This window comes from Somniosus microcephalus, chromosome 11 (genome assembly GCF_052327205.1).
Source record: "Somniosus microcephalus isolate GS21.2 chromosome 11, FLI_Smic_1.0, whole genome shotgun sequence".
In the NCBI taxonomy this organism is placed as follows: domain Eukaryota; kingdom Metazoa; phylum Chordata; class Chondrichthyes; order Squaliformes; family Somniosidae; genus Somniosus; species Somniosus microcephalus.
Genome location: NC_140997.1, coordinates 81,457,241 through 81,481,433, shown reverse-complemented (window position 1 = coordinate 81,481,433; position 24,193 = coordinate 81,457,241). Strand labels below are relative to the sequence as shown.

The window sequence follows — 24,193 nt, the reverse complement described above, 5'->3', positions numbered from 1 at the left end:
GCCCTGCCTCCTGCTTGGGATGCTACCACTCAATTTACGGCGCGGGGACGCTAACTTTTTCGGGGCGCTAAAAGTAGTTTTCCGGCGAAGTTAGCACCCCAAAGGGGGCGCGACCCAATTTTTCCCCCTATGTAATTCTATGCAAGCAGGCAAGGTAATGTCATACAGATATAATCCTAATATCACCAATTGTAATTTCCAACCCTTTATATTAAATTAATTGGCAATTGAAGAAGTATTAACCTAACATCTGTTAAACATAAATATTTTTATTCATATTTGAAGTTTTTATGACTTTGTTTTCTCATAATGGTGTTGGGAAATGGAACACTTTTCCACTTTGACCATCTAGTCAAGCAATTCAACCTTGGATGTAGCACAGTTTGATGATGTGTGAAGATCCCTCTACCCCAAAACAGCACAGTCTACTGTCAGCTGTGGCTCAGTGGGTAGCACTCTCGCCTCTCAGTTCTAAGGTTGTGCGTTCAAGTCCCACTCCAGAGACTTGAGCACATAACCCAGGCTGACACTCCAGGGCAGTGCTGAGGGAGTGCTGCACTGTTGGAGAGTACTTTCTTTCGGATGAAATGTTAAACTGAGGCACTGCTTGCTCTCTGAGGTAAAAGATCCTGTGGCACTATTTCAAAGAAGTGGATGAGAGTTCTCCCCAGTGTCTTGGCCATTATTTAACCCTCAACCAACACCACTAAAACAGATTATCTGGTCATTATCACTTTGCTGTTTGTAGGATCTTGCTGTGCACAAATGCCATGTTTCCTACATTATAACAGAGACTACACTTCAAAAGTACTTCATTGGCTGTAAAGTGCTTTGGGGCAAACTGAGGTTGTAAAAGGCGTTATAGACATGCAAGTCTTTCTTTCTCGGTCCACTGTTTTCTGTTTCCCACACCAGCTATTCGGTGGGCTCTCGGGGAGAGGTTGCCAAGTAATGCTGAGTCTCACTTTTAATTTGGTTCATGAGTCGCAGCATCAAAGTGTTACATTGCCTCTTTCTGATGGATTTAATTGCAGGCGTTATTTTTAGTCATGGGGATACATGGAAGCACATGCGACGGTTCACCTTAGCCACTCTACGAGATTTTGGAATGGGCAGGAAAACCATCGAAGACAAAATGATTGAGGAAACCGATTTTATGATAAAAATGTTTGATTCTTATAAAGGTGAGTTTGTGTATAAGTAAATTAACAGAATTATCATTTTTTCTTCTCTCTTAGTACTTGTACTTATTTATAAATTTAAATGTGCATGAAAGAAACTTTGGGGGAGAAATTGGAAGCATTAGCGCTGGCCGTTACCGCCATATAATGGCAGAAAGATGGCGGCCGGCAGTCTTCCGCCAGCTGGTGGTGGATCCAGTGACGCGGGCCATTTTCCAGCTGCCAGTAACGCTGCCGGTAATCACTAGCACCAGGGAGACCTAAATGACAGGGATCATGACGTCAGTGAGTGTGTAACGCTCACTGGAGATCCGACCTCCAACATTGCATTTAGCCACTTAACAGCAGCGCAGAACGATGACAGGGAGAGCACATATATCAGCAGGAAGCAGGCTGCAGCAGCGATATTTAAAGGCACCATCGCCAATCAACAACACCTAACCTGATTCTGCAGTTTCAGTGGCTGCTTGCTACTTCCTGCAACTGAAACAGCCTTCTTTAGTTATTTCAAGTTTTTTTGGTGACAGGGAGAGTTGATTCAAGTGCAGAAGTCACTCATTATTTGTTAAAGGCTTCTTCTCACAACACTTCCTCACAGTCATGGGGGCTGTGGGATTGCGGGAATACCTCAGGAGGACAAGGAGGCAGAGGATGAGGAGGAGAAGGACGAGGAGGAGGAGGAACAGGAGGGAGGGCGGAGGCAGCGAGACTGTCAGCCTTCCGGACTCCGATTCACATGAATGATACCCCAGATACCCATAGCTTACCACATCCCCATCATGCAATCGCTCTCTCACACCATATCATAGCGTCCTCCTGGGTGTAATGGTGAAATGAGAGAGACCACAAAATATTCCAAACACAATTAATAAATTTATCTATAAACATATCACTTGAATTCTAATAACTAATTGCCCTTCTGCCTGCCATAGTTAAATAGCTGTCATTGTGTGCAAGATGTGAGATGTGGGTGTGAGTGTTGCTAGGTAGAGATTGTTGGTGGGTGAGTGCTGGGGGTGTGGTGCATTGGGCAGTGTGTAAAGCTTGTGGTACAGATGGTGGTATGTAACATTTGTTGAATCCTTCACTCACCCTGACCACCTGTGTCAGCTTGTTAAACTTCCTCCTGCACTGTGTGTGGGACCTGGGGAGGTGGTGCGCCACCTCCCTCCACATAGTCCGGCAGACTTGTGGCGAGGACCTCCTGCCAGTTGGCAGGTACAGGACCACCCGCTTTCTCTCCACCACTAAAACCAATGCCTTCAGAGCTTCATCAGAGAACCTCTGGGCTCTCTCCTTGGGGCGGCGATCTGCCATCAGGATTTATAAATAAGTGCTCCTTCTCCTTGTCCTTCTTCTTATGGTTGTTGCGCCAGCTGCACACACAACAATGCTGAGAATGAGGTTCTGCAGCCTTTAAGTAGTGAAAAAAGCCCATGGCAATTATTACTTGAGTTCAGACTACATCCGATATTGGTCCAGTGTAACGCCAATGGTCTTGGGTTTTTAAACAAGAATCATGACTGCAATCATTTGAATGTGGAGCGAGGATGAATTTTGTGTGCAGCCTAGGTGATTTTCAACTGGCGCTACTTAACCATTTTTAGTCTAAACACTGCCCATTTCTTGGCTATAATGAATTTCTAGCCCATAGAAATTTAGCTCATTCTTTGCTAAAACAATCCAAAACTAATCCTACTTACTGCTCTGTACCCATAGTACTGTATCTTCCTCTGCTGTGGATTCAAAGTGTTTGCCCACAACTGGTGTGACTAACTGGTTTATAGTTTAACCATTTGTCTGCCTCTCAATTCTTGCACACCTTGACTGCTTTCCAATTCCCCAGCTCAATTTCTATATCTAAGGAGGATAGAAAAATTGTAGTCAGAGCTTCTGCTATCTCCTCTCTGCCTTGCTTCCACAGCCTAGGGAACAAGCCCAGCGTCTTAACCACCTGTACTGAACAGTACAATTGTGATTTGTTATAATGGATGAGATGAATAGTTAGTTCACAGCACTTGAACAAATACATGGAAAAGATAAGATAATCGAGAGAACAAGGAATTGTGGCTGGAAATTTCCTCAGGTCAGCTGCTTTAACTTTGATGGATGATCAGCAGAAGCTCCTGTAACACGTCTATCCAGGGTTTCGGCCAATCTTACACTGAAATTACGTCGGCCAATCGGGACTTTTTACTATGTTAAAACCACAATATAAATACAAGTTCTTGTTGCAATCAAAGCCAGGCACCAATAAGAACAGACCATGTATCTCAAGAATGCTTGACGAAGAATAACCCAGCGACACAAAGCATTGGCATTAAATTGTACATATTCTTTTTTTGCAGGACAACCATTTAATCCAACTATCAAACTGAACTCTGCTGTGGCCAATATAATCTGCTCTATAGTTTTTGGTGACAGATTTGATTATGAGGATGAAGGGTTTGTCAATTTAGTAAAGAGAGTGAATGAAAACGTTCAACTTGCTGGTTCCCCTATGGTCCAGGTAAATCCCTTCTTTCATTAGTAATACAAATATACTGCTGAAAAGACCATTTGCAGCTAGCAGTAGCTGGAAGGGGTCCATGGATGGAGTCTTAAAGAATCTTTAGTGCAATATATTAGTAAAGTTGCTTATTTAAGGGACTGTTAATTTGGGAATGAGCATTAGTCCTGATTTTGAATTGGACCCTGTTGTTTAATTATCTAATTAAATGTGGAGGGGAAAAAAAACAAATTCATCACATTCCAGACCAAAACACCCTTAAGCCATGTGCCTTAGAAGTGTACCATAATAGTTCACCAGAAGGAGGTTATTCTGTTAATTGTGTTTGTGCTGGTTCTATGCTAGAGCAATCCCCAACTAATCCCACTGCCCTTCTCTCTCCCCATAGCCCCGCATCATCTTCTGCTTCAAACATTTAGCTACTTTTCCCCATAAAGCTCTAGTGGTCTTACCACTTCATGTGCCAAAGCATTCCATGCTCCAACAAGCCGCTGCGTAAAGACATTACTCCTAAACTCTCTCCTCACTCTTTTAGTGACAGTTTTAAATTGGTGATCCCTCATCATTGACTTCCCAGCCTTTGGAAATAGTCTTTCCCACAACTTCTTGTTTGAATCCTTCCAATCAGGTTATTGCTCCTCTTGTAGCACTGAAACAGCCCTAACTAACGTCATGAATGGCGTTCCCTAGGCCTGTGACTATGGTGCATTATTCCTCCTCATTCTCTTTGACCTCTCGGTGGTGCTTGAAAGGGTTTACCACACCATCCTCCTCCAGTGCCTGTCTTCCGTACTTCTTCACACAAAGGGTAGTGGAAATCTGGAACTCTCTCCCCCAAAAAGCTGTTGAGGCTGGGGATCAATTGAAAATTTCAAATCTGAGATTGATAGGTTTTGGTTAGGTAAAGGTATTAAGGGAGATGGAACCAAGGTGGGTAAATGGAGTTAAGATACAGATTAGCCGTGATCTAATTCAAAGATGGAACAGGCTCGAGGGGCTGTATAGCCTCCCCCTGTTCCTTCGTTCCTAATAAAAAAAAGTGAATGTTGCAAATGTGAAACAGAAACGAGCAGGTTGGTAATGGTCCACAAGAGAGACGGGTTAATATTTTGAGGTAGAGCCCTTCAACAGGATGATCACTGATGGGTGACAGTTTGGACATTTCCATGTCAGACTTGATTTGTACCTGGTGATAGAGCGAGATTACATTGACTCACATGGTTTACATTTCAAAGTCCCAAGAGAGATGTCATAGAATTGTACAGCACAGAAGGAGGCCATTCGGCCCATCGTGCCTGTGCGGGCTCTTTGAAAGAGCTCTCCAATTAGTCCCACTCCCCCTGCTCTTTCCACAAGGCCCTGTAAATTTTTCCTTTTCAAGTATTTATCGAATTCCCTTTTGAAAGTTACTATTGAATGTGCTTCCACCACCCTTTCAGACAGTGCATTCCAGAGCATGACAACAATAGTCAAAACCTATAATCAGCTATAATTAGTCACAACATTTAAAAAACACACTGCATTTCCTAAAGATTCATAACATTTCAAATATTTATTTATTGCCTTTTTCTACTAGCAGAAAACTTAGATGTGAGCAGGTTATTGGCATGCTTTGATAGAAACATAGAATCATACAAAAATAGGAGCAGGTGTAGGCCATTCAGCCTTTTGAGCCTGCTCTGCCATTCAATATTATCATGGCTCATCCTCTATCTCCATACCATATTATTCCCACTCTCTCCCCATACCCCTTGATGCCTTTTGTATCTAGAAATCTATCTATCTCCTTCTTAAATATATTCAGTGACTTGGCCTCCACAGTCTTCTGTAGTAGAGAATTTCATAGGTTCCCCACCCTCTGAGTGAAGAAATTTCTCTTCATCTCAGTCCTAAATGTTCTACCCCGTATCCTGAGACCCCTCGTTCTAGACCCCCCAGCCAGGGGAAACATCCTCCCTGCATCCAGTCTGTCTAGCCCTGACAGAATTTTATATGTTTCAATGAGATCCCCTCTCATTCTTCTAAACTCTAGTGAATACAGGCTTAGTCGACCCAATCTCTCCTCACACGACAATCCTGCCATCCCAGGAATCAGTCTGATGAACCTTCGCTGCACTCCCTCTATGGCAAGTATATCCTTTCTTAGGTAAGGAGACCAAAACTGCACACAGTACTCCAGGTGTGGTCTCACCATGGCCCTGTATAACTGTAGTAAGACATCCTTGCTCCTGTATTCAGATCCTCTTGCAATGAAGGCCAATATACCATTTGCCTTCCTAACTGCTTGCTGCACCTGCATGTTTGCTTTCAGTGACTGGTGACTGGACACCCAGGTCCCTCTGTACATCAGCATTTCCCAATCTATCACCATTTAAATAATACTCTGCCTTTGTTTTTCCTACTGACGAACTTCACATTTATCCACGTTATACTGCATCTGCCATGTATTTGCCCACTCACTCAACTTGTCTAAATCACCTTGAAGCCTCTTTGCATCCTCCTCACAACTCACAATCCCACCTAGTTTTACGTCGTCAGCAAACTTGGAAATATTACATTTGGTTCCCTCATCCAAATCATTGATATATATTGTGAATAGCTGGGGCCCAAGCACTGATCCCTGCAGTACCCCACTAGTCACCGCCTGCCACCCCGAAAAAGACCCATTTATTCCTACTCTCTGTTTCCTGTCTGTTAACCAATTTTCAATCCATGCCAGTATATTACCCCCAATTCCATGTGCTTTAATTTCGCACACTAACCTCTTATGTGGGACTTTATCAAAGGCCTTCTGAAAATCCAAATACACCACATCCACTGCTTCTCCCTTATCTATTCTACCAGTTACATCCTCAAAAAACTCCAGTAGGTTTGTCAAACACAATTTCCTTTTCATAAATCCATGTTGACTTTGTCTAATCCCGTTGATATTTTCTAAGTGTCCTGTTATCACATCCTTTATAATAGACTCTAGCATTTTCCCTACTACTGATATTAGGCTAACCGGTCTGTGGTTCCCTGTTTTCTCTCTCCCTCCTTTTTTAAACAGTGGGGTTACATTTGCCATTTAACTTTTTTATCCACGTTATACAGCATCTGCCAAGTATTTGCCCACTCACTCAACGTGTCGTGGATATTAATAATTTTTTTCTATAGTTCTACAATGCGTTTCCCTTCCTGGGATTTCTTCCTGGATCACACAAGAAAATGTTCCACAATGAAAGGCTGATTTCTGCGTTCTTCAAGAGCTTCCTCAAGGAAAATCACCAGAAACTGGATGAGAATGACCTGCGGAGTTTTATTGATGTATTCATGTTCAGACAACGGCAGGTATAAACTCCACTTCACTACAGTAGATTTTCTGTAACTGGGTAGCTGTGTTTATGTATTCCAGAAAAAAAGACAACTTGGGTCAATCCAGCACTGGCACGATGGGCTGAATGGCCTCCTTTTGTGCTGTAAATGTCTATAGTTCTATGGAAAGGGTTTGAAAAGAGTCATACTTTTAAAAAGCAAGAGTTGCATTTACGTAGCGCCTTTCATGACCTCAGGACGTTCCAAAGCACATTACAGCCAATGAAGTATTTTTGAAGTGCAGTCACTGTTGTAACGTAGGTTTAACCAACATCACTAAAACAGATTATCTGGTCATTAAGAACATAAGAACATAAGAAATAGGAGCAGGAGTAGACCAATCGGCCCCTCGAGCCTGCTCCGCCATTCAATAAGATCATGGCTGATCTGATCCTAACCGCCAATCCACTATCACAGAACCATCTCCTGAATCTAACAGAATTAGACACACAAAATAGGAGCAGGATCAGGCTACACAGCCCCTGGGCCCGCTCCGCTACCCACATGGCCATGACCGATCTGAACCTAGACTCATGTCCAAATTCCTGCCCGCTCCCCGTAACCCTTAATTCCCTTTACTTCTAGGAAACTGTCTATTTCTGTTTTAAATTTATGTAATGCTCTTTCAAAACATTGCTGTTTGTGGGAGCTTGCTGTGCTCAAATTGGTTGCTGTGTTTCCTACATTACAACAGTGACTACACTTCAAAAAGTATTTCATTGACAGTAAAGCACTTGGGGTCATCCTGAGGTCATGAAAGGTGCTATATAAATGCAAGTGCTTTCCTTTTTTATTTATTTTAGTGATGTAGTTTGAGGGATAAATACTGGCCAGTACACCGGGGAGAACTTCACTGCTCTTCTTTCCAATAGTGCCGTGGGATCTTTTACGTCCTCCTGAGGGGGCAGTCCGGGCCTCGGTTTACATAAGAAATAGGAGCAGGAGTAGGCCAATCGGCCCCTCGAGCCTGCTCCACCATTCAATAAGATCATGGCTGATCTGATCCTAACCTCAAATCTTCTATCACTCTGCTTCCAACCTAACCCATGTGATCTCCCGGGAGAGGCGAAAAACCAGATAAAGACCCAATGGCCAATTTGGGAGAAAAAAATCTGGGAAATTCCTCTCCGACCCATCTAGGCGATCGAAATTCTTCCAGGAGATCACTCTGTCCCTATATTTTCTACAGTACTTACCTTCTGTAAAGGCGATCTCCACCCCAGCCAGGAACAGGAATAAAACCATCTCCTGACATCTAACACAGAATTAGAACACAGTAGGAGCAGAACAAGGCTACACGGCCCCTGGGCCCACTCCACTACCCACAGGGCCATGACCATTCCGAACCTAGACTCATGTCCAATTTCCTGCCCGCTCACCGTAACCCTTAATTCCCTTTACTTCTAGGAAACTATCTATTTCTGTTTTAAATTTATTTAATGATGCAGCTTCCACAGCTTTCTGGGGCAGCAAATTCCACAAACCTACCACCCTCTGAGTGAAGAAGTTTCTCCTCATCTCAGTTTTGAATGAGCAGCCCCTTATTTTAAGATTATGCCCCCTAGTTCTAGTTTCACCCATCATTGGGAACATCCTCACCGCATCCACCCGATCAAGCCCCTTCACAATCTTATATGTTTCAATAAGATCGCCTCTCATTCTTCTGAACTCCAATGAGTAGAGTCCCAATCTACTCAACCTCTCCTCATATGACCACCCCCTCATCCCCGGGATTAACTGAGTGAACCTTCTTTGTACTGACTCGAGAGCAAGTATGTCTTTTCTTAAGTATGGACACCAAAACTGTATGCAGTATTCCAGGTGTGGTCTCACCAATACCTTGTACAACTGCAGCAATACCTCCCTGTTTTTATATTCCAACCCCCTAGCAATAAAAGCCAACATTCCATTGGCCTTCTTGATCACTTGCTGCACCTGCATACTAACTTTTTGAGTTTCGTGCACCAGGACCCCCAGATCCCTTTGTACTACAGTACTTTCCAGTTTCTTGCCATTAAGATAATAACTTGCTCTATGATTTTTCCTGCCAAAGTGCATAACCTCACACTTTCCAGTATTGTATTCCATCTGCCAAATCTCTGCCCACTTACTTAGCCTGTCTATGTCCCTTTGCAGGTTTTTTATATCCTCCTCACTCACTACTTTCCGTCCCATCTTTGTATCATCTGCAAACTTTGATATGTTACACTCGGTCCCCTCCTCCAAATCGTTAATATAGATTGTAAAGAGTTGGGGACCCAGCACTGACCCCTGCGGAACACCACTAGTTACTGGTTGCCAATCTGAGAACGAACCATTTATCCCAACTCTCTGCTTTCTGTTAGAGAGCCAATCCTCCACCCACGCCAGAATATTACCCCCAATCCCGTGATTTTTTATCTTGAGCAATAATCTTTTGTGTGGCACCTTGTCAAATGCCTTTTGGAAGTCTAAATACACTACGTCCACTGGTTCCCCTTTATCCACCCTGTATGTTACTTCCTCAAAAAACTCAAGCAAATTTGTTAAACATGACTTCCCCTTCATGAAACCATGCTGAGTTTGTCCTATTAAATTATGTTTATCCAAATGTCCCGTTACTGTCTCCTTAATAATGGACTCTAACATTTTACCAACCACAGATGTTAGGCTAACAGGTCTATAGTTTCCAGCCTTCTGCCTACTACCCTTTTTAAATAAGGGTGTTACATTAGCAGTTTTCCAATCTGCCGGGACCTTTGCTGAGTCCAGTGAGTTTTGGAAAATTATTACCAATGCATCCACAATCCCTACCGCTACTTCCCTCAAGACCCTAGGATGCAAGCCATCAGATCCAGGGGATTTATCCGCCTTGAGTCCCATTATTTTACCAAGTACCACTTCCTTAGTGATTTTAATTGTATTTAGTTCCTCCCCCCCTAGAGCCCCCTGTTTGTCCAGTGTTGGGATATTCTTAGTGTCCTCTACTGTAAAGACTGATACAAAATAATTGTTCAGTGTTTTTGCCATCTCCATGTTTCCCACCATTAATTTTCCGGTCTCATCCTCTAAGGGACCAACATTTACTTTAGCCACCCTTTTTCTTTTTATATAACTATAGAAACTTTTACTGTCTGTTTTTATATTTTTTGCTAATTTACTTTCATAATCTATCTTCCCTTTCTTAATCAATCTTTTTGTTATTTTTTGCTGTCTTTTAAAGACTTCCCAATCTTCCATCCTCCCACTAGATTTGGCTACCTTATATGCCCTTGTTTTTAGTCGGATACTATCCTTTATTACTTTACTTAGCCATGATGGCTATCTTTTCTTTTACACCCTTTTTTCCTCAGTGGAATATATTCTTTTTGGAAGTTGTAAAATAACTCCTTAAATGTACACCACTGGTCATGTACCGTCTTACCCTTTAATCTATTTTCCCAGTCCACTCTAATTAATTCCGCTCTCATACCTTCATAGTCTCCTTTATTCAAGCTCAGCACGCTTGTTTGAGATCCAACCTTCTCACCCTCTAATTGAATATGGAACTCAACCATGTTATGGTCACTCATTCCAAGGGGATCCTTTACTAGGACATTTTTAATTAATCCTGTCTCATTACACAGGACCAAATCTAAGGTTGCTTGCCCCCTGGTCGGTTCAGTTACATACTGCTCAAGAAACCCATCCCTAATACACTCAATGAACTCTTCCTCAAGGCTGCTCTGCCCAATTTGATTTGTCCAGTTAATATGATAATTAAAATCCCCCATAATTATAGCTGTTCCCTTATTACAAGCCTCAACTATTTCCTGATTAATACTCCGTCCAACAGAGTTGCAACTGTTCGGAGGCCTATAGACTACACCCACTAGTGTTTTTTTCCCCTTATTATTCCTTATCTCCACCCAAACTGTTTCACTATCCTGCTCCTTTGACCCAATATCATTTCTCTGTATTATAGTGATTCCTTCCTTTATTAACATAGCCACCCCACCTCCTCTCCCTTCCTGCCTGTCCTTCCTGATTGTTAAATAACCTGGTATGTTTAATTCCCAGTCATGGTCACCCTGCAGCCATGTTTCTGTAATGGCCACAAGATCATACCCATATGTCATTATTTGTGCCGTTAACTCATTCATTTTGTTACGAATGCTACGTGCATTCAGATAAAGAACTTCCAAATATGTTTTGTAACACTTAGTTCCTGTTTTTTCCCTTTTTAGTACTTTACTTTTTACTCCATACCTTCTGTCCCTTCCTGACACATTCTGTTTTTTAATCCCCCCACTGCTACCTAAGTCTATGACCTTCTCTGTTGTCATTTCTATTATTTGCTCTCTAGAAACCTCCCCCCCACTAATTAGTTTAAAGCCCTCTCTACAGCCCTAGTTATATGATTCGCCAGGACTCTAGTCCCAGCACTGGCCAAGTGGAGTCCGTCCCAACAGAACAGCTCCCTCCTGTCCCAGTAACATTTCATCCAAAAGAGGGTACCTCCGACAGCGCTGCGCTCCCTCAATACTGTACTGGAGTAAACCCGCTACTGCCTCTTATTCCTGGCCGAGTTTCTGTGCTGCCTTTCCCAATAATCAATGTTTCAGTTTAATTATATGTCACAGGTCACACGCTACTGGACCCAATCCAAATTCTGAGTTTTTACGCTGTTAATTCTTGTAGGAATCGGACAACCCCAATTCATATTTCCATGAAAACAACTTACTGTACACGACATCCAACCTGCTTGCTGCTGGGATGGAGACCACTTCGACCACACTTCGTTGGGGCATGCTTTTGATGATGAAATATCCGGAGATTCAGAGTAAGAAGCAGTCCGATTGATTCCGCTCGAGAGCTTATCTTCTATCATTTTGCACACCTCATATTCTCTGATTACCGCGGGTGAGATTTTGAACTTGCCCGAATAAAGCCGTAACCATTCTTCCAATCATTTAAAAAATGTCCTTGGCTTGCAGAAAAAGTTTACGGGGAAATTATCAGAGTTATTGGATTGGAGCGGACTCCCAGAGCTGAAGATCGGAAGAGTTTGCCGTACACTGATGCAGTGATCCATGAAATCCAGAGGTTTGGTAACATTGTGCCGCTGAACCTCACACATGCAACAACAGTGGACGTAAACTTCAGAGGATATTTCATCCCCAAGGTACCCTAGGGGAAGTGGGGCCACCATTAGGGCCTTGTATTCTGATATTTATAGGAGGGGGGAGAAAGATATCGCAGTGTGGCATCCAATTGGATCGTGTACCTAAGCTTTCATCAATTTCTATGTATCATTTTATATATAATCTTTGTTTCAAAAAATATGGCTCTGTCTAAACGTCTTGGGATGTTTCACTACGTTAAAGGCGTTGGCCCGGAACTTGCGTTCACTCTTATTACCCCTTTGAAACTGACCGTAACTTTAGAATTTAGCGCATGCGCATCCTAACGAGGAAATCTTGAAGTTGCGGTCAGTCATTCACTGCTCCGACACTGGCTGCTTTCTCCCCCTGCCCCCATAGCTGGCATTCAGTGTATTCAGGGAAAAAAGTGAAACTGATGAAACTCTGGCCTTTTCCACAATATCGCTGTTAAATACTCCATTAAATGTTAGACCATTTTGGATTAGGTGTAATTGAGGTTTTAACAGCGTACTGACTGCTAAACAAACATTATGACCTTTAAAAACAAATTTAAATTTTGTGGACTGTCAAATTTATCCATTTTAATAAAAGTTACAATTGTTAAGGAACTATAAAAACAATTAATTTTTTTTAAAGTTTGTTCATCTTTATTTCAGGTTTACCTTTTCCCCAGTGAGAGCCCCAATCTTTGTTTTGCTCTCTATAACATTTTTAAAACGTTAGAATAAAAATAGCTCATTCACTTCCTGGTCCCTGGTCTGTGAGAATTCTGCATTGTGATTGGCTGCTTAGACAGCATGTTCACATCACAGTAGCTCGCATTAGGGATTCCCCATTAACTCACACTGATTTTAACTGAACGTCGGAAAAGCCAAGTTTCTTGCCACAGAGATGACAAGATCTTTGTGGGAAGCAATATCCCGAGATCTTTGCGGAACGCCTTTGCTTCGCCGCTGACCGCAAATTACGGACCGCTATATAAATGCAAGTTGTTGTTATGTAGGCTATGGGGAAAGAGCAGAGGAGTGGGACTATTTAGATAGCTGGTTCAAAGAGCCGGTACAGACACGATGGGCCGAAAAGCCTCCTTCTGTGCTGCATCATTCTAAGCTATTTAATAATAATAATTCAACTTTGTCATTGTACAATGCACAAGTACATGAACAACGAAATGTGATCTTGCAAGCTCCCATGAGTCCAGTACAAATAACATTAACATTAAACGTAAATAGCACCGTCCTGGGAGAAGCAAAGCCACTGCGTCTGTGCACGCCGCCATTCCATTTCCACCATTCCTTCTGTCCGACAATCTTCAGCCCAACGCCTGGGCCTGCTCACCAGCCACCCCTCCCGGGGCTCCTTCCGTGACTTTCTCACCAACCGCCCCTCCTCGGGGCTCCTTCCGTGACCTTCTGCACCTGGTCTTCCCTGATGGTCACCCCTCCAGGTACTAACCAGGCCTGGCTCTGCTCAGCTTCCAAGCCTTGCCATAAAGCTATAAAAGAGTAGATAGAACAGGGAAGGGAGAATAAATAAAAAGGATATTGCTTAACAACAACTTGCATTTATATAACACCTTTAACACAGTAAAATGTCCCAAAGTGCTTCACAGGAGCGTTATCAAACCAAGTTTGACACACTGCGTCACATAAGGTGACCTAAAGCTTGGTCAAACAGGTAGGTTTTAAGGAGCATCTTAAAGGATGAGGAGGAGGCAAAGAGGTTTGTGGAGAGAATTCCAGAGCTTAGGGCCTCGGCAGCTGAAGGCACGGCCGCCAATGGTTGAGCGATGGAAATCGGGGATGCGCAAGAGGCCAGAATATACGTAAGAGTGGAAATGCTATGTTTAAACTACCACTAATATTGTTAATTAACAACAGTGCAAATATTTTCAGTAATGCTTTTTGAATATAACAGAATAAAAGCATCATCTGGAAATTATATTGTTAATATTTTTAGGAAACCCCAGTGATTCCGTTGCTTACCTCAGTGCTGTACGATAAAACTCAATGGGAAAAGCCAAATGAGTTCAACCCGTCTCACTTTCTGGATGCTGAGGGGAAGTTTGTGAAGAGAGATGCCTTCATACCCTTTTCCATAGGTAACATACTTATTAAATTTTGGACTGTAGATTGGTGGAATTTCCCCTCCACCACTGGGGAGAATAAACTGCAGGGAATGCAGCATTAAGGTATTCCATTTCTATTATCTATTTTTGAGGTGAGGGGGCAAAGGCAGGGGCTACACTGTCAAAGCAGAGTCCAATAAAATGCCTGCGCACATAGGCCCGTATTTTCCGATCGCAGGCCTCCCGCGGGCGGAGGCCTGCGATCTGGAAAAATCTACGCCCTTATCTGAGGGCTCTCGGGACGCACACGCTTCCGGGCCTCACCAAACTTGAAGTGTGCAGGGCCCACGTATCCCAGGGGCGCATGTAGTTTGCAGTGTCCCTGGGATCACGTGGGCCATGGGGAGCCAATCACAGAAGGGAATCTCCCTTCATACATTTAACAGGAAGACCTGTCAAATATATGAATGGAGATCAATGAAAAACATAGGGGCTGAAATTCCGTTCCCTACGGGTGAGTACGCGCTGTGTACTCACCCTTAGGGCCAACGGAAGTGCCGGTTTCACGCATTCACTGCACATGCGCTGGAAACCGGAACTTCCGTTCTCCTGAAGAAAGGGGTTCGAAGGTCAACTGCGTGCACCGGAAAGGCAGCGCGTACGCATCGAACTTCCGCATTTTTCTCCATTTTTTCAGTGCGGGTAAGTCCCTAGTAGCTGCGCGTGGAAAAGCAGGCGCAAGGTCTGCTTTTAACAAGGTAAGAGATGAAGTAAGTAAAATTAAAACCTTTTTTCCACAGGTTTATTTTAAAATACTTTAAAGAAAGGTAAGTTTATTTTTAGCGCCGTTAAAAACTTTAATGATTTTTTTCAAAAATTTAAATTTTTGTTTAAAATAGTTAAATTATGTAATTTATAGTTATTTTAAAAATGTGATGTTTTTTAAAATTTATTTGCAGTTTTACTTAGGTTTTAAGGAGCTGATCTCTATTCATAGATTTGACAGGTCTTCCTGTCAAATCTATGAATGGAGATTCCCTGCTCTGATTGGCTCCCCATGGACCACGTGATCCCAGGGACTCTGCGAGCCGCTGGGATACGCGTGTCCTGCACACCAGCAGCTGGAGCAGGCACAGCAACAGAATTCAGCACGGGCCCAGAGCATAACGGTAGGGCGCTTCTTAAGTGCAGGTCTGGGGCTTGCGCCCGCGGGAAGCCTCCGACCGGAATTTCTGGGCCAATGTAAAACTTTAAATAATTTTTTTTTAAATCACATTTTTAAAATGACTTGAAATTACAATAAATTAAGTATTTTAAACAAAAATTTAATTTTTTGAACAAAATAATTAAAGTTTTTTACAGGGCTAAAAATAAACTTACCTTTTTAAAAGTATTTTTAAATGATAAATCAGTGAAATTTTATTTTTTACTTTTTTCAACTCTTATCCTGGTAAAAGCAGGCCTTACACCTGCTTTTACCAGGCGTAAGAATTGTAAGGGTTTTCTGTGGGCGGAGGGTCTCCAAAAAGTGGAACTATCCGCCCGCAGAGGCCCTTCTCCAGGGCAGCCGGAGGATGTCAAGACCATTCTTGACAGATCGTAAATGCCGGTTTTCAGCACATGCGCTGTGCATGCCTGAAACCGGCATTTCCGATGTCCCTACGGGTGGGTATACAGCACGAACCCATCCATAGGGATCGGAATATCTGGGCCATAGTTTTCAACCAGGGGAGTGACTAGCAGTCAGGAGCGGGAATCCAGACTAATTGTCTTCTCCCTAAGACTGCCAAAACCTACTTACCTCCCCAAATCTGAGACTAGCTAACAAAACACAGACTGGGAATAGTGCCTTTCATGACCTCAGGACGTCATAAAATGCAACACAATCCACTGAATTTTTTTTGAAGTGCAGCCTCTATTGTAATGTAGAGCAACACTACAGCAAGACAGGGGCCTCAGTTTTATGTCTCATCCGAAAGACAGCCCCTCCGACAGTGCAGCATTCCCTCAGTACTTCACAGGGAGCATCAGACTGGAGTGGGGCTTGGACCCATGACCTTCTGACCCAGATGTGAGAGTGCTACCCACTGAGCCACGGCTGACACTTTGAGTGATCAAGCAATTTATTTTCCATTTAACCAGATGTGAAGATTGGGCGTTACGCCTCAGAACGTGTGTGTTTTGGAAATTTCATGGAAGGCCATATTTGTTATTTAAAAAAATGGTCTTTAAAAACATTCTGAATAATTTAGTTTTTGGAAGAGCAGCTTTGACATTTTTTGCAACTATGTTTTTGCAGGTCGGAGAGCCTGTGCTGGCGAGACCCTTGCCAAGATGGAACTGTTCCTGTTCTTTACTACTCTGATACAAAAATTTAAATTTCAAGCTCCGCCGAATGTCAGTGAGCTGGAGCTGGAGCTGGAGTCTGGTGTGGGTATAACTTCATTCCCAAAGTACGAGAAGGTGTGCGCTCTGCGTCGCTGATGTAAACGCCTCGTCCATGGTTCACCTGACTTTCCTTTTCACAACTTTCATAACCACTTCAAGAAATGTCTCTTTTTGCACAGTTGCCTGTTATGTTTGTTATGGGGCCGAATCTTGCTGGAAAAATTAACGATGTGTTCACGACGCACCCCATCATTAATGCGCAAATCGGTCAGCGAGTTCAGGGGATTAAGAGATACGCCATGTTTTGCGAATCTCCAGAACCTGCTGGGTGATTTACGCTGTCACCCCCATTAGCTTCACACAAACAGCACCTCGCCCTTAGCCGCCCCGTTATTTTTAAGAAGTTGCTGGATTTACTGATTAGTTGCCCATTAAACGTGCCGCAGGAAGTATCTGTCCAACCCTAAACTGGACAGTTAGTGGGATTTGGGCCGAGGAGGAGGGTGTTTGACAGTAAATTGCGGGAGTGGGGGACGCCATGGTATTAATGGCAAATGTGCCAATTATGAGTGAAGGGTGTGTGAGGTGTAGTGGAATAATTACCTGCTCCTTTATAAACATAGCTACGATTTCACTACAACTAGCAGTAAGAATAAATCAGCCCCCCTCCCCCACCCACCTGCCCCTTTGTTTAATACACAGTCGCGTGCAGTCATTTGGAAAAAAGTTCCCTCTTGCGTGTGAATGGAAAGGTTGCCAACTCTGGCTGGACATGTTCCTGGAGGTTACATCACACAACCTCTCGCCTCTGACTGCCCCGCCCCCACGCTCCCGCCATTGGTCGACAGACACGGCCATCCTCGCGGCGCTCCGCCTCCTTACTAACAGGCTCTTCATTCCCCGATTGGATGATTCCTGACTGTCACTCAAACGGCCTTCTTTCCCCATCACCTATTTTTTTTATAACTAATTAACAAAAGTGTTCAAAGAAAATGAAAAGAATGCAGATTATTTTAATGCCCTCTGATTTCGCTCCTGAGTTGCTCGCAGCCGTATGCTGGAGATTAACCTTCAATCGCTGGAGAATCCAGAGCAATCCGGGAGAGCTGGCAACCGTGGAACGTCCTTCCGTGACTATGCCTTTCGTGAAAGCTTGGATGAATTTGCAAGGTTACATTGTGGCATATGAAATGGATGCCGCAGATTCACGTAAAGTCTTCAACCCTCCACACAAGTCGAGTCGTTTTTTTTTTACAAACTCCTTCCAGCAGCCAGTCAAAACCGGAAACTTACAGTCCAGTTTTATGTTCAGGATGAGAATATGTTCAGGAGGAGAAATAAGAATTAATTAAACCTATTTAATAATGTTTGCAAAAAATACCAAGTTAGCCACGAGCTGGCTGTCCCATCAGCTCTTCAATATGAAAAAAATTAAATTGGCTCACAAATGCCCAGAACGGTACTGTACATGCACATGAATATAAACACCGCTTTTCGAGATCTGCATGCATAATCCACATTAAATAACCTGCTTTCATCTGCATTATCCATTGCTCTTAGCAATTTGAAATCTGGATCATGTTTGGATCTCAATCTTCTTTTCTTCGATGAAAACAACTCCAATTCTGTGATTCGCTTTTCCTGATTGAGGTGTGGAATCCCCTTTGCTGTTCGTCTCTGATCCCTCTACAATGCATCAATGTCCTTTGAAGGTAGCATGTCCAAAATTGAGCACAATAGTTCAAATTTGGCCTCTGTAATTATCTTTTTAAGGTTAGGGAAACGTGTTGCTACCTATATTCAAAGACTGTTAGTCTGTGTTTGGCTTCTCTTTCCCCCCTTTATGACAGGATTTAATCATTGAATCTTACAGCACAAAAGGAGGCTGTTCGGCCCATCGTGCCTGTGCCAACTCTTTGGTAGAGCAATCCAATTAGCCCCACTCCCCCTGCTCTTCCCCCATAGCCCTGCAAATGTTTTCCCTTCAAGTATTTATCCAATTCCCTTTTGAAAGTTATTACTGAATCTGCTTCCACCACCCTTTCAGGCAGCACATTCCAGATCATATCAACTTGTGGCGTAATTTTTTTTCCCTCATGTTGCCTCTGGTTCTTTTGCCAATTACCTTAAATCTGTGTCCTCTGGTTACCAACTCTTCTGCCACTGGAAACAGTTTCTCCTTATTTGCTCTGTCAAAACCTTCATGATTTTGAACACCTCTATCAAATCTCCTCTTAACCTTCTCTGCTCTGTGTAAAATGCATATTTTCCTGAGTGCAAGTAACTTTGTTGTGTCAAAGTACGCTTCATTAATGTGTGAACTCTTGCTGCTGTGGTCTTAATAAATGACTGGTTACAATGTCTGCTGCGTTTCAGTAATTGTCTTTAGTTTTTTACCTGAGCTATTGATTCACAGTTTCATGCTTGTATTCATAGCCTCCCCATAACATTTTTAAATGTCATCGTTGAAATCTGTTGTTTATTATCTTCACTTGGCCACCAACCATAAGCAGTAGGTTTTGAAGAAGGGTTCGACCCGAAACGTCAACTCATTTTTCTCTCTACGGATGTTGCCTGACCTGCTGAGTTTTTCCAGCATTTTCTGTTGTTACTTCATAAGCAGTAGGTCTCGTCTAATCAGGTAAAAAACAGCAAATGCTGAAAATCTGGAAATGCTGTTAATGCACATCAGGTCTGTTAACATCTTTAGGAAACAGGTTAATGTTTTGGGCGTAGAGCTGTTTTCAGCAAGGCTTTTTGTAGGACTGAACAAACTGGAAGGGGGTGGTGAAGGGAAGAGAACTACCGCTAAAAGCCGAGAGTGAGGTGTGTATGTGGGTCAGAGAACAACAGTAAAAACTGTCAGAAGCCAATGGCCCGACCCTCTCCCAATCACAACGGCCCGACCCTCTCCTAAACACAATGGCCCGACCCTCTCCTAAACACAATGGCCCGACCCTCTCCTAATCACAATGGCCCGACCCTCTCCTAATCACAATGGCCCGACCCTCTCCTAAACACAATGGCCCGACCCTCTCCTAATCACAATGGCCCGGAATTTGCGGTCCGGATGACGGCAAACTGGCAACGTTTGAACCGCCTTCGAAACTGACAGCAACTTCGGGATTCAGCACATGTGCAGCCTAATGCGAGAATCCTGAAGGTGCGATTTGTCATTCACTGCCCCTCCACAGGCTGTGCTGTGCCCAACACCCGCCCCCCCACACACACCCCATACACTGCCGGCAATCAGTGAAATCACTCAAATCATCGAAGCTGACGAAAACTCCACAGTAATAAGTAAATTCCCCGCTAAAAGTGAGACCCAAAGGGATGAGGTGTAACTGGGGTTTTAACAGTGTATTGACTGCTAAACAAAGGTTATGGCCCTGAAAAACTAAATTTAATTTTATGCAGTGTCAAATTTATTTTTTAATATAAATTAAAATTTTTAAGAAACTTAAAAAAACATTTTTTTTTTAGAGTTTGTCCATCCTTATTTCAGGTTAGTCTTTTCCCCGTGTGAGAGCCCCAATCTTTGTTTTGCTCTCTATTACATTTTTAAAAAGTTAGAATTTTAAGAGCTGACTCACTTCCTTGCTTCCTGTCTGTGAGAATTCTGTGTTTTGATTGGCTGCTTAGGCAGCTTGTTGAGGTCACAGCAGCTCGCACAAGAGGATCCCCACTATACTCCGTTGATTTGAATTACACGTCGCAAAACATCAAACAGGCATGCTATAGATAGAGCTAAGTGATCCCACAACCAATAGATCAGATCAAAGCTCTGCAGTCTTGCCACATCCAGTCGTGAATGCTGGTGGACAATTAAACAACTAACGGGAGAAGGAGGCTCCAGGAACATCCCCATCCTCAATGATGGTAGAGCCCAGCACACAAGTGCAAAAGACAAGGCTGAAGCGTTTACAACCATCTTCAGCCAGAAGTGCCGAGTGGATGATCCATCTCGGCCTCCTCCTGAGGTCCCCATCATCACAGAAGCCAGTCTTCAGCCAATTCGATTCACTTCACTGAGCGCACTGGAAACAGAAAAGGCTATGGGCCCCGACAACATCCCGGCTGTTGTGCTGAACACTTCTGCTCCAGAACTAGCCGTGCCTCTAGCCAAGCTGTTCCAGTACAGCTACAACACTGGCACCTACCCAACAAATTGGAAAATTGCCCGGGTATGTCCTGTCCACAAAAAGGACAAATCCAATCCGGCCAATTACCACCCCATCAGCCTACTCTCAATCATCAACAAAGTGATGGAAGGTGTCGTCGACAGTGCTATTAAGCAGCACTTACTCACCAGTAACCTACTCACACGTGATCAGTTTGGGTTCTGACAGGACCACTCAGCTCCAGACCTCATTACAGCCTTGGTCCAAACATGGACAAAAGAGCTGAATTCCAGAGGTGAGGTGAGAGTGACTGCCCTTGACATCAAGGCAGCATTTGACCAAGTGTGGCACCAAGGAGCCCGAGTAAAACTGAAGTCAATGGGAATCAGGGGGAAAACTCTCCACTGGCTGGAGTCATACCTAGCACAAAGGAGGATGGTTGTGGTTGTTGGAGGCCAATCATCTCAGCCCCAGAACATCATTGCAGGAGTTCCTCAGGGCAGTGTCCAAGGCCCAACCATCTTCAGCTGCTTCATCAATGACCTTCCCTCCATCATAAGGTCAGAAATGAGGATGTTTGCTAATGATTGCACAGTGTTCAGTTCTATTCGCAACTCCACAGATAATGAAGCGGTCCGTGCCTGCAAGACCTGGACAACATTTAGCCTTGGGCTGACAAGTGGCAAGTAACATTCGCGCCACACAAGTGCCAGGTAATGACTATCTCCAACAAGAGAGAGTATAACCACTGCCGCTTGACATTCAACAGGAGTAGCATTGCCGAATCCCCCACCATCAACATCCTGGGGGGTTACCATTGACCAGAAACTTAACTGGACCAGCCACAAAAATACTGTGGCTATAAGAGCAGGTCAGAGGCTGGGTATTCTGCGGCGAGTGACTCACCTCCTGACTCCCCAAAGCCTTTCCACCATCTACAAGGCACAAGTAAGGAGTGTGATGGAATACTCTCCACTTGCCTGGATGAATGCAGCTCCAACAACACTCAAGAAGTTCGACATCATCCAGGACAAAGCAGCCTGTTTGATTGGCACCCCATCCACCACCTTAAACATTCACTCCCTCCATCACCGGTGAACCGTGGCTGCAGTGTGTATCATCTACAAGATGCACTGCAGCAACTCGCCAAGGCTTCTTCAACAGCGCCTCCCAAACCCGCAACTTCTACCACCTAGAAGAACAAGGGTAGCAGGCACATGGGAACACCATCACCTGCCAATTCCCCTCCAAATCAATCAAATCAAATCAAATCAACTTTTATTGTCATTGTTAGTGCACAAGTGCAGTACAATGAAATGTAGACTACACGAGAGTGTACATTTAGATTAGACATTTAAACATTCAACATACATTTGGCTTGTAATACATTAACATAAACATAACCATGATAAAGTGCATTGGCAGATGTGCAGGCTTTAGAGTTTATTTGTGGAGTTCAGTAGGATGACAGCCCTGGGAAAGAAGCTGTTCCTAAATCTGGTCGTACGGGTGTGAATGCATCTGTAGCGTCTCCCAGATGGCAGGAGGGCGAACAGACTGTGGCTGGGGTGGGTAGGGTCTTTGATGATGTCAGGAGTGTAAAGTTACAATTAAAAGCTGTATCAGAGGGTAGGAATTATATTACGTGTGTTGGTGATGGGGAGTGTGTGGGACAAATGAACCCAGAAATTGGGCTGCGGAGGCTGTTTAAAGGCGCTATGCAGCCTCTTAAATCTTCAAGGACAAACAAGTGCCGTTCTTTACCTACACCTGAAGCAGGTGTTATTTGCATATGTAAATAATGGACCTACTGCCTGATTGAGGAAGCTGCTGCAAGATTGGTTTGCCTACAAAACGCCTACAATTATAAAGGTAAGTAATGCTAAACGTTTATAAAACACCGGTTGAGCCTCATCTGGAGTATTGTGTTCAATTCTGGGCACCACCCTTTAGGAAGGATGTCAAGGCCTTAGAGAAGGTGCAGAAGAGATTTACTAGAAGGGTACCAGGGATGAGGGACTTCAGTTATGTGCAGAGGCTGGAGAAGATGGGGTTGTTCTCCTTAGAGCAGAGAAGGTTAAGAGGGGATTTGATAGAGGCATTCAAAATCATGGCTGGTTTTGATAGAGTAAATAAGGAGAAGCGGTTTCCAATGGCTGAAGAGCGCGAGAGCTGATTTAAAGGTGAGCGGGGCTACAAGGAACCAGTGAGTGTAAAGAAGTAAAAAGCAATCGAAGTGTGACGTCACCAGAAAGCAGGTAATGATTGGTTGGTGAGTATTTCTCTATTTCTCGCTTTTTTCCAAACTTGGGCGTCTAAATTTAAGTGCCTTGGTGTAGATTAAAAGATATACGTGTACCAAATTTTAAAAATGAATTAATTAATTAGTTGAGATGGGAGACCAGGCAATGTGTTGTTGTTGTTACATGTGGGAGCTGGTGGACACCATTGCGGTCCAGGGCGACCACATCTGCAGCAAATGTTGGCTGCTCGAGAAACTTCGGCTCAGAGTTGATGAGCTGGAGTCCGAGCTTCAGACACAGCGACACATTAGGGAGGGGGAGCATTACCTGGACACTAAGTTCCAGGAGGCAGTCACACCCACTAGAGTAATTACTTCCAATTTGGCCCATGGTCAGGGACAGGAGGGTGTGACTACAAGTGAGGCAAATATTGGGATCCAGGAGGTAGTGAGGGAGGAGCCTCAGCCCTTGGCCTTGTCCAACAGGTACGAGATTCTTGCTCCCTGTGTGGACGAGGGCAGGGACTGCAGGGAGGATGAGCAATCTGACCACAGCACCGTGGTACAGGGAGCCATTCAAGTGGGGGGAGTAAAAAGAAATGTTGTAGTGATAGGGGACAGTATAGTTAGGGGGATAGATGCTGTTCTCTGCAGCCGAGAGCGTGAGTCCCGAAGGCTGTGTTGCCTGCCCAGTGCCAGGGTTAAAGACATCTCCTCTGGGCTGGAGAGGGACTTGGAGTGGGAGGGGGAAGGTCCAGTTGTCATGGTCCACATAGGTACCAATGACATAGGTAGGACAAAGAAAGAGGTTCTGCTGAGGGAATATGAGCAGCTAGGGGCTAAATTAAAAAGTAGAACCACAAAGGTAATAATCTCTGGATTACCACCTGAGCCACGAGCGAATTTGCATAGGGTAAATAAGATCAGAGAAATGAACGAGTGGCTCAAAGACTGGTGTGGGAGAAATGGGTTTTGATTTGTGGGACACTGGCACCAGTACTGGGATAAGAGGGAGCTTTTCTGTTTGGATGGGCTTCACTTGAACCATGCTGGGGCTAGAGTCCTGGCGAATCGAATAACTAGGGCTGTAGAGAGGGCTTTAAACTAAATAGTGGGGGGGAGGATCCAGGTGAGCGGGAATTTAAAAAGTCAATGAGAAATGAGAAAACAATAGAGCAGGATAGAGATGGGGGAAATAATAACCAGA

General features: G+C 43.8%; 1 protein-coding gene and 1 long non-coding RNA gene across 4 annotated transcripts in view; one reads left to right on the top strand and one right to left on the bottom strand.

Moving 5' to 3' along the window:
• LOC147110689 (cytochrome P450 2K4-like) overlaps positions 1 to 18,986 on the top strand; it is a 40,529-nt gene extending 21,543 nt beyond the window's left edge. The window contains exons 3-9 of one of the 3 annotated variants that reach the window (XM_086000902.1): positions 1,035 to 1,184; positions 3,530 to 3,690; positions 6,847 to 7,020; positions 11,704 to 11,845; positions 12,000 to 12,187; positions 14,127 to 14,268; positions 16,535 to 18,986. In XM_086000902.1, coding sequence (XP_085857028.1) covers positions 1,035 to 1,184; positions 3,530 to 3,690; positions 6,847 to 7,020; positions 11,704 to 11,845; positions 12,000 to 12,187; positions 14,127 to 14,268; positions 16,535 to 16,719 — 1,142 coding nt within the window. In that variant the 3' untranslated portion in view covers positions 16,720 to 18,986. The remainder of the gene's footprint in view (positions 1 to 1,034; positions 1,185 to 3,529; positions 3,691 to 6,846; positions 7,021 to 11,703; positions 11,846 to 11,999; positions 12,188 to 14,126; positions 14,269 to 16,534) is intronic. The other 2 variants (XM_086000903.1, XM_086000904.1) reach the window with 2 other exon arrangements.
• Positions 12,729 to 24,193, bottom strand: part of LOC147110688 (uncharacterized) — a 72,121-nt gene continuing 60,656 nt past the window's right edge. Inside the window, exon 3 of the long non-coding RNA XR_015079973.1 lies at positions 12,729 to 13,662. This is a non-coding gene — a long non-coding RNA (uncharacterized LOC147110688). The remainder of the gene's footprint in view (positions 13,663 to 24,193) is intronic.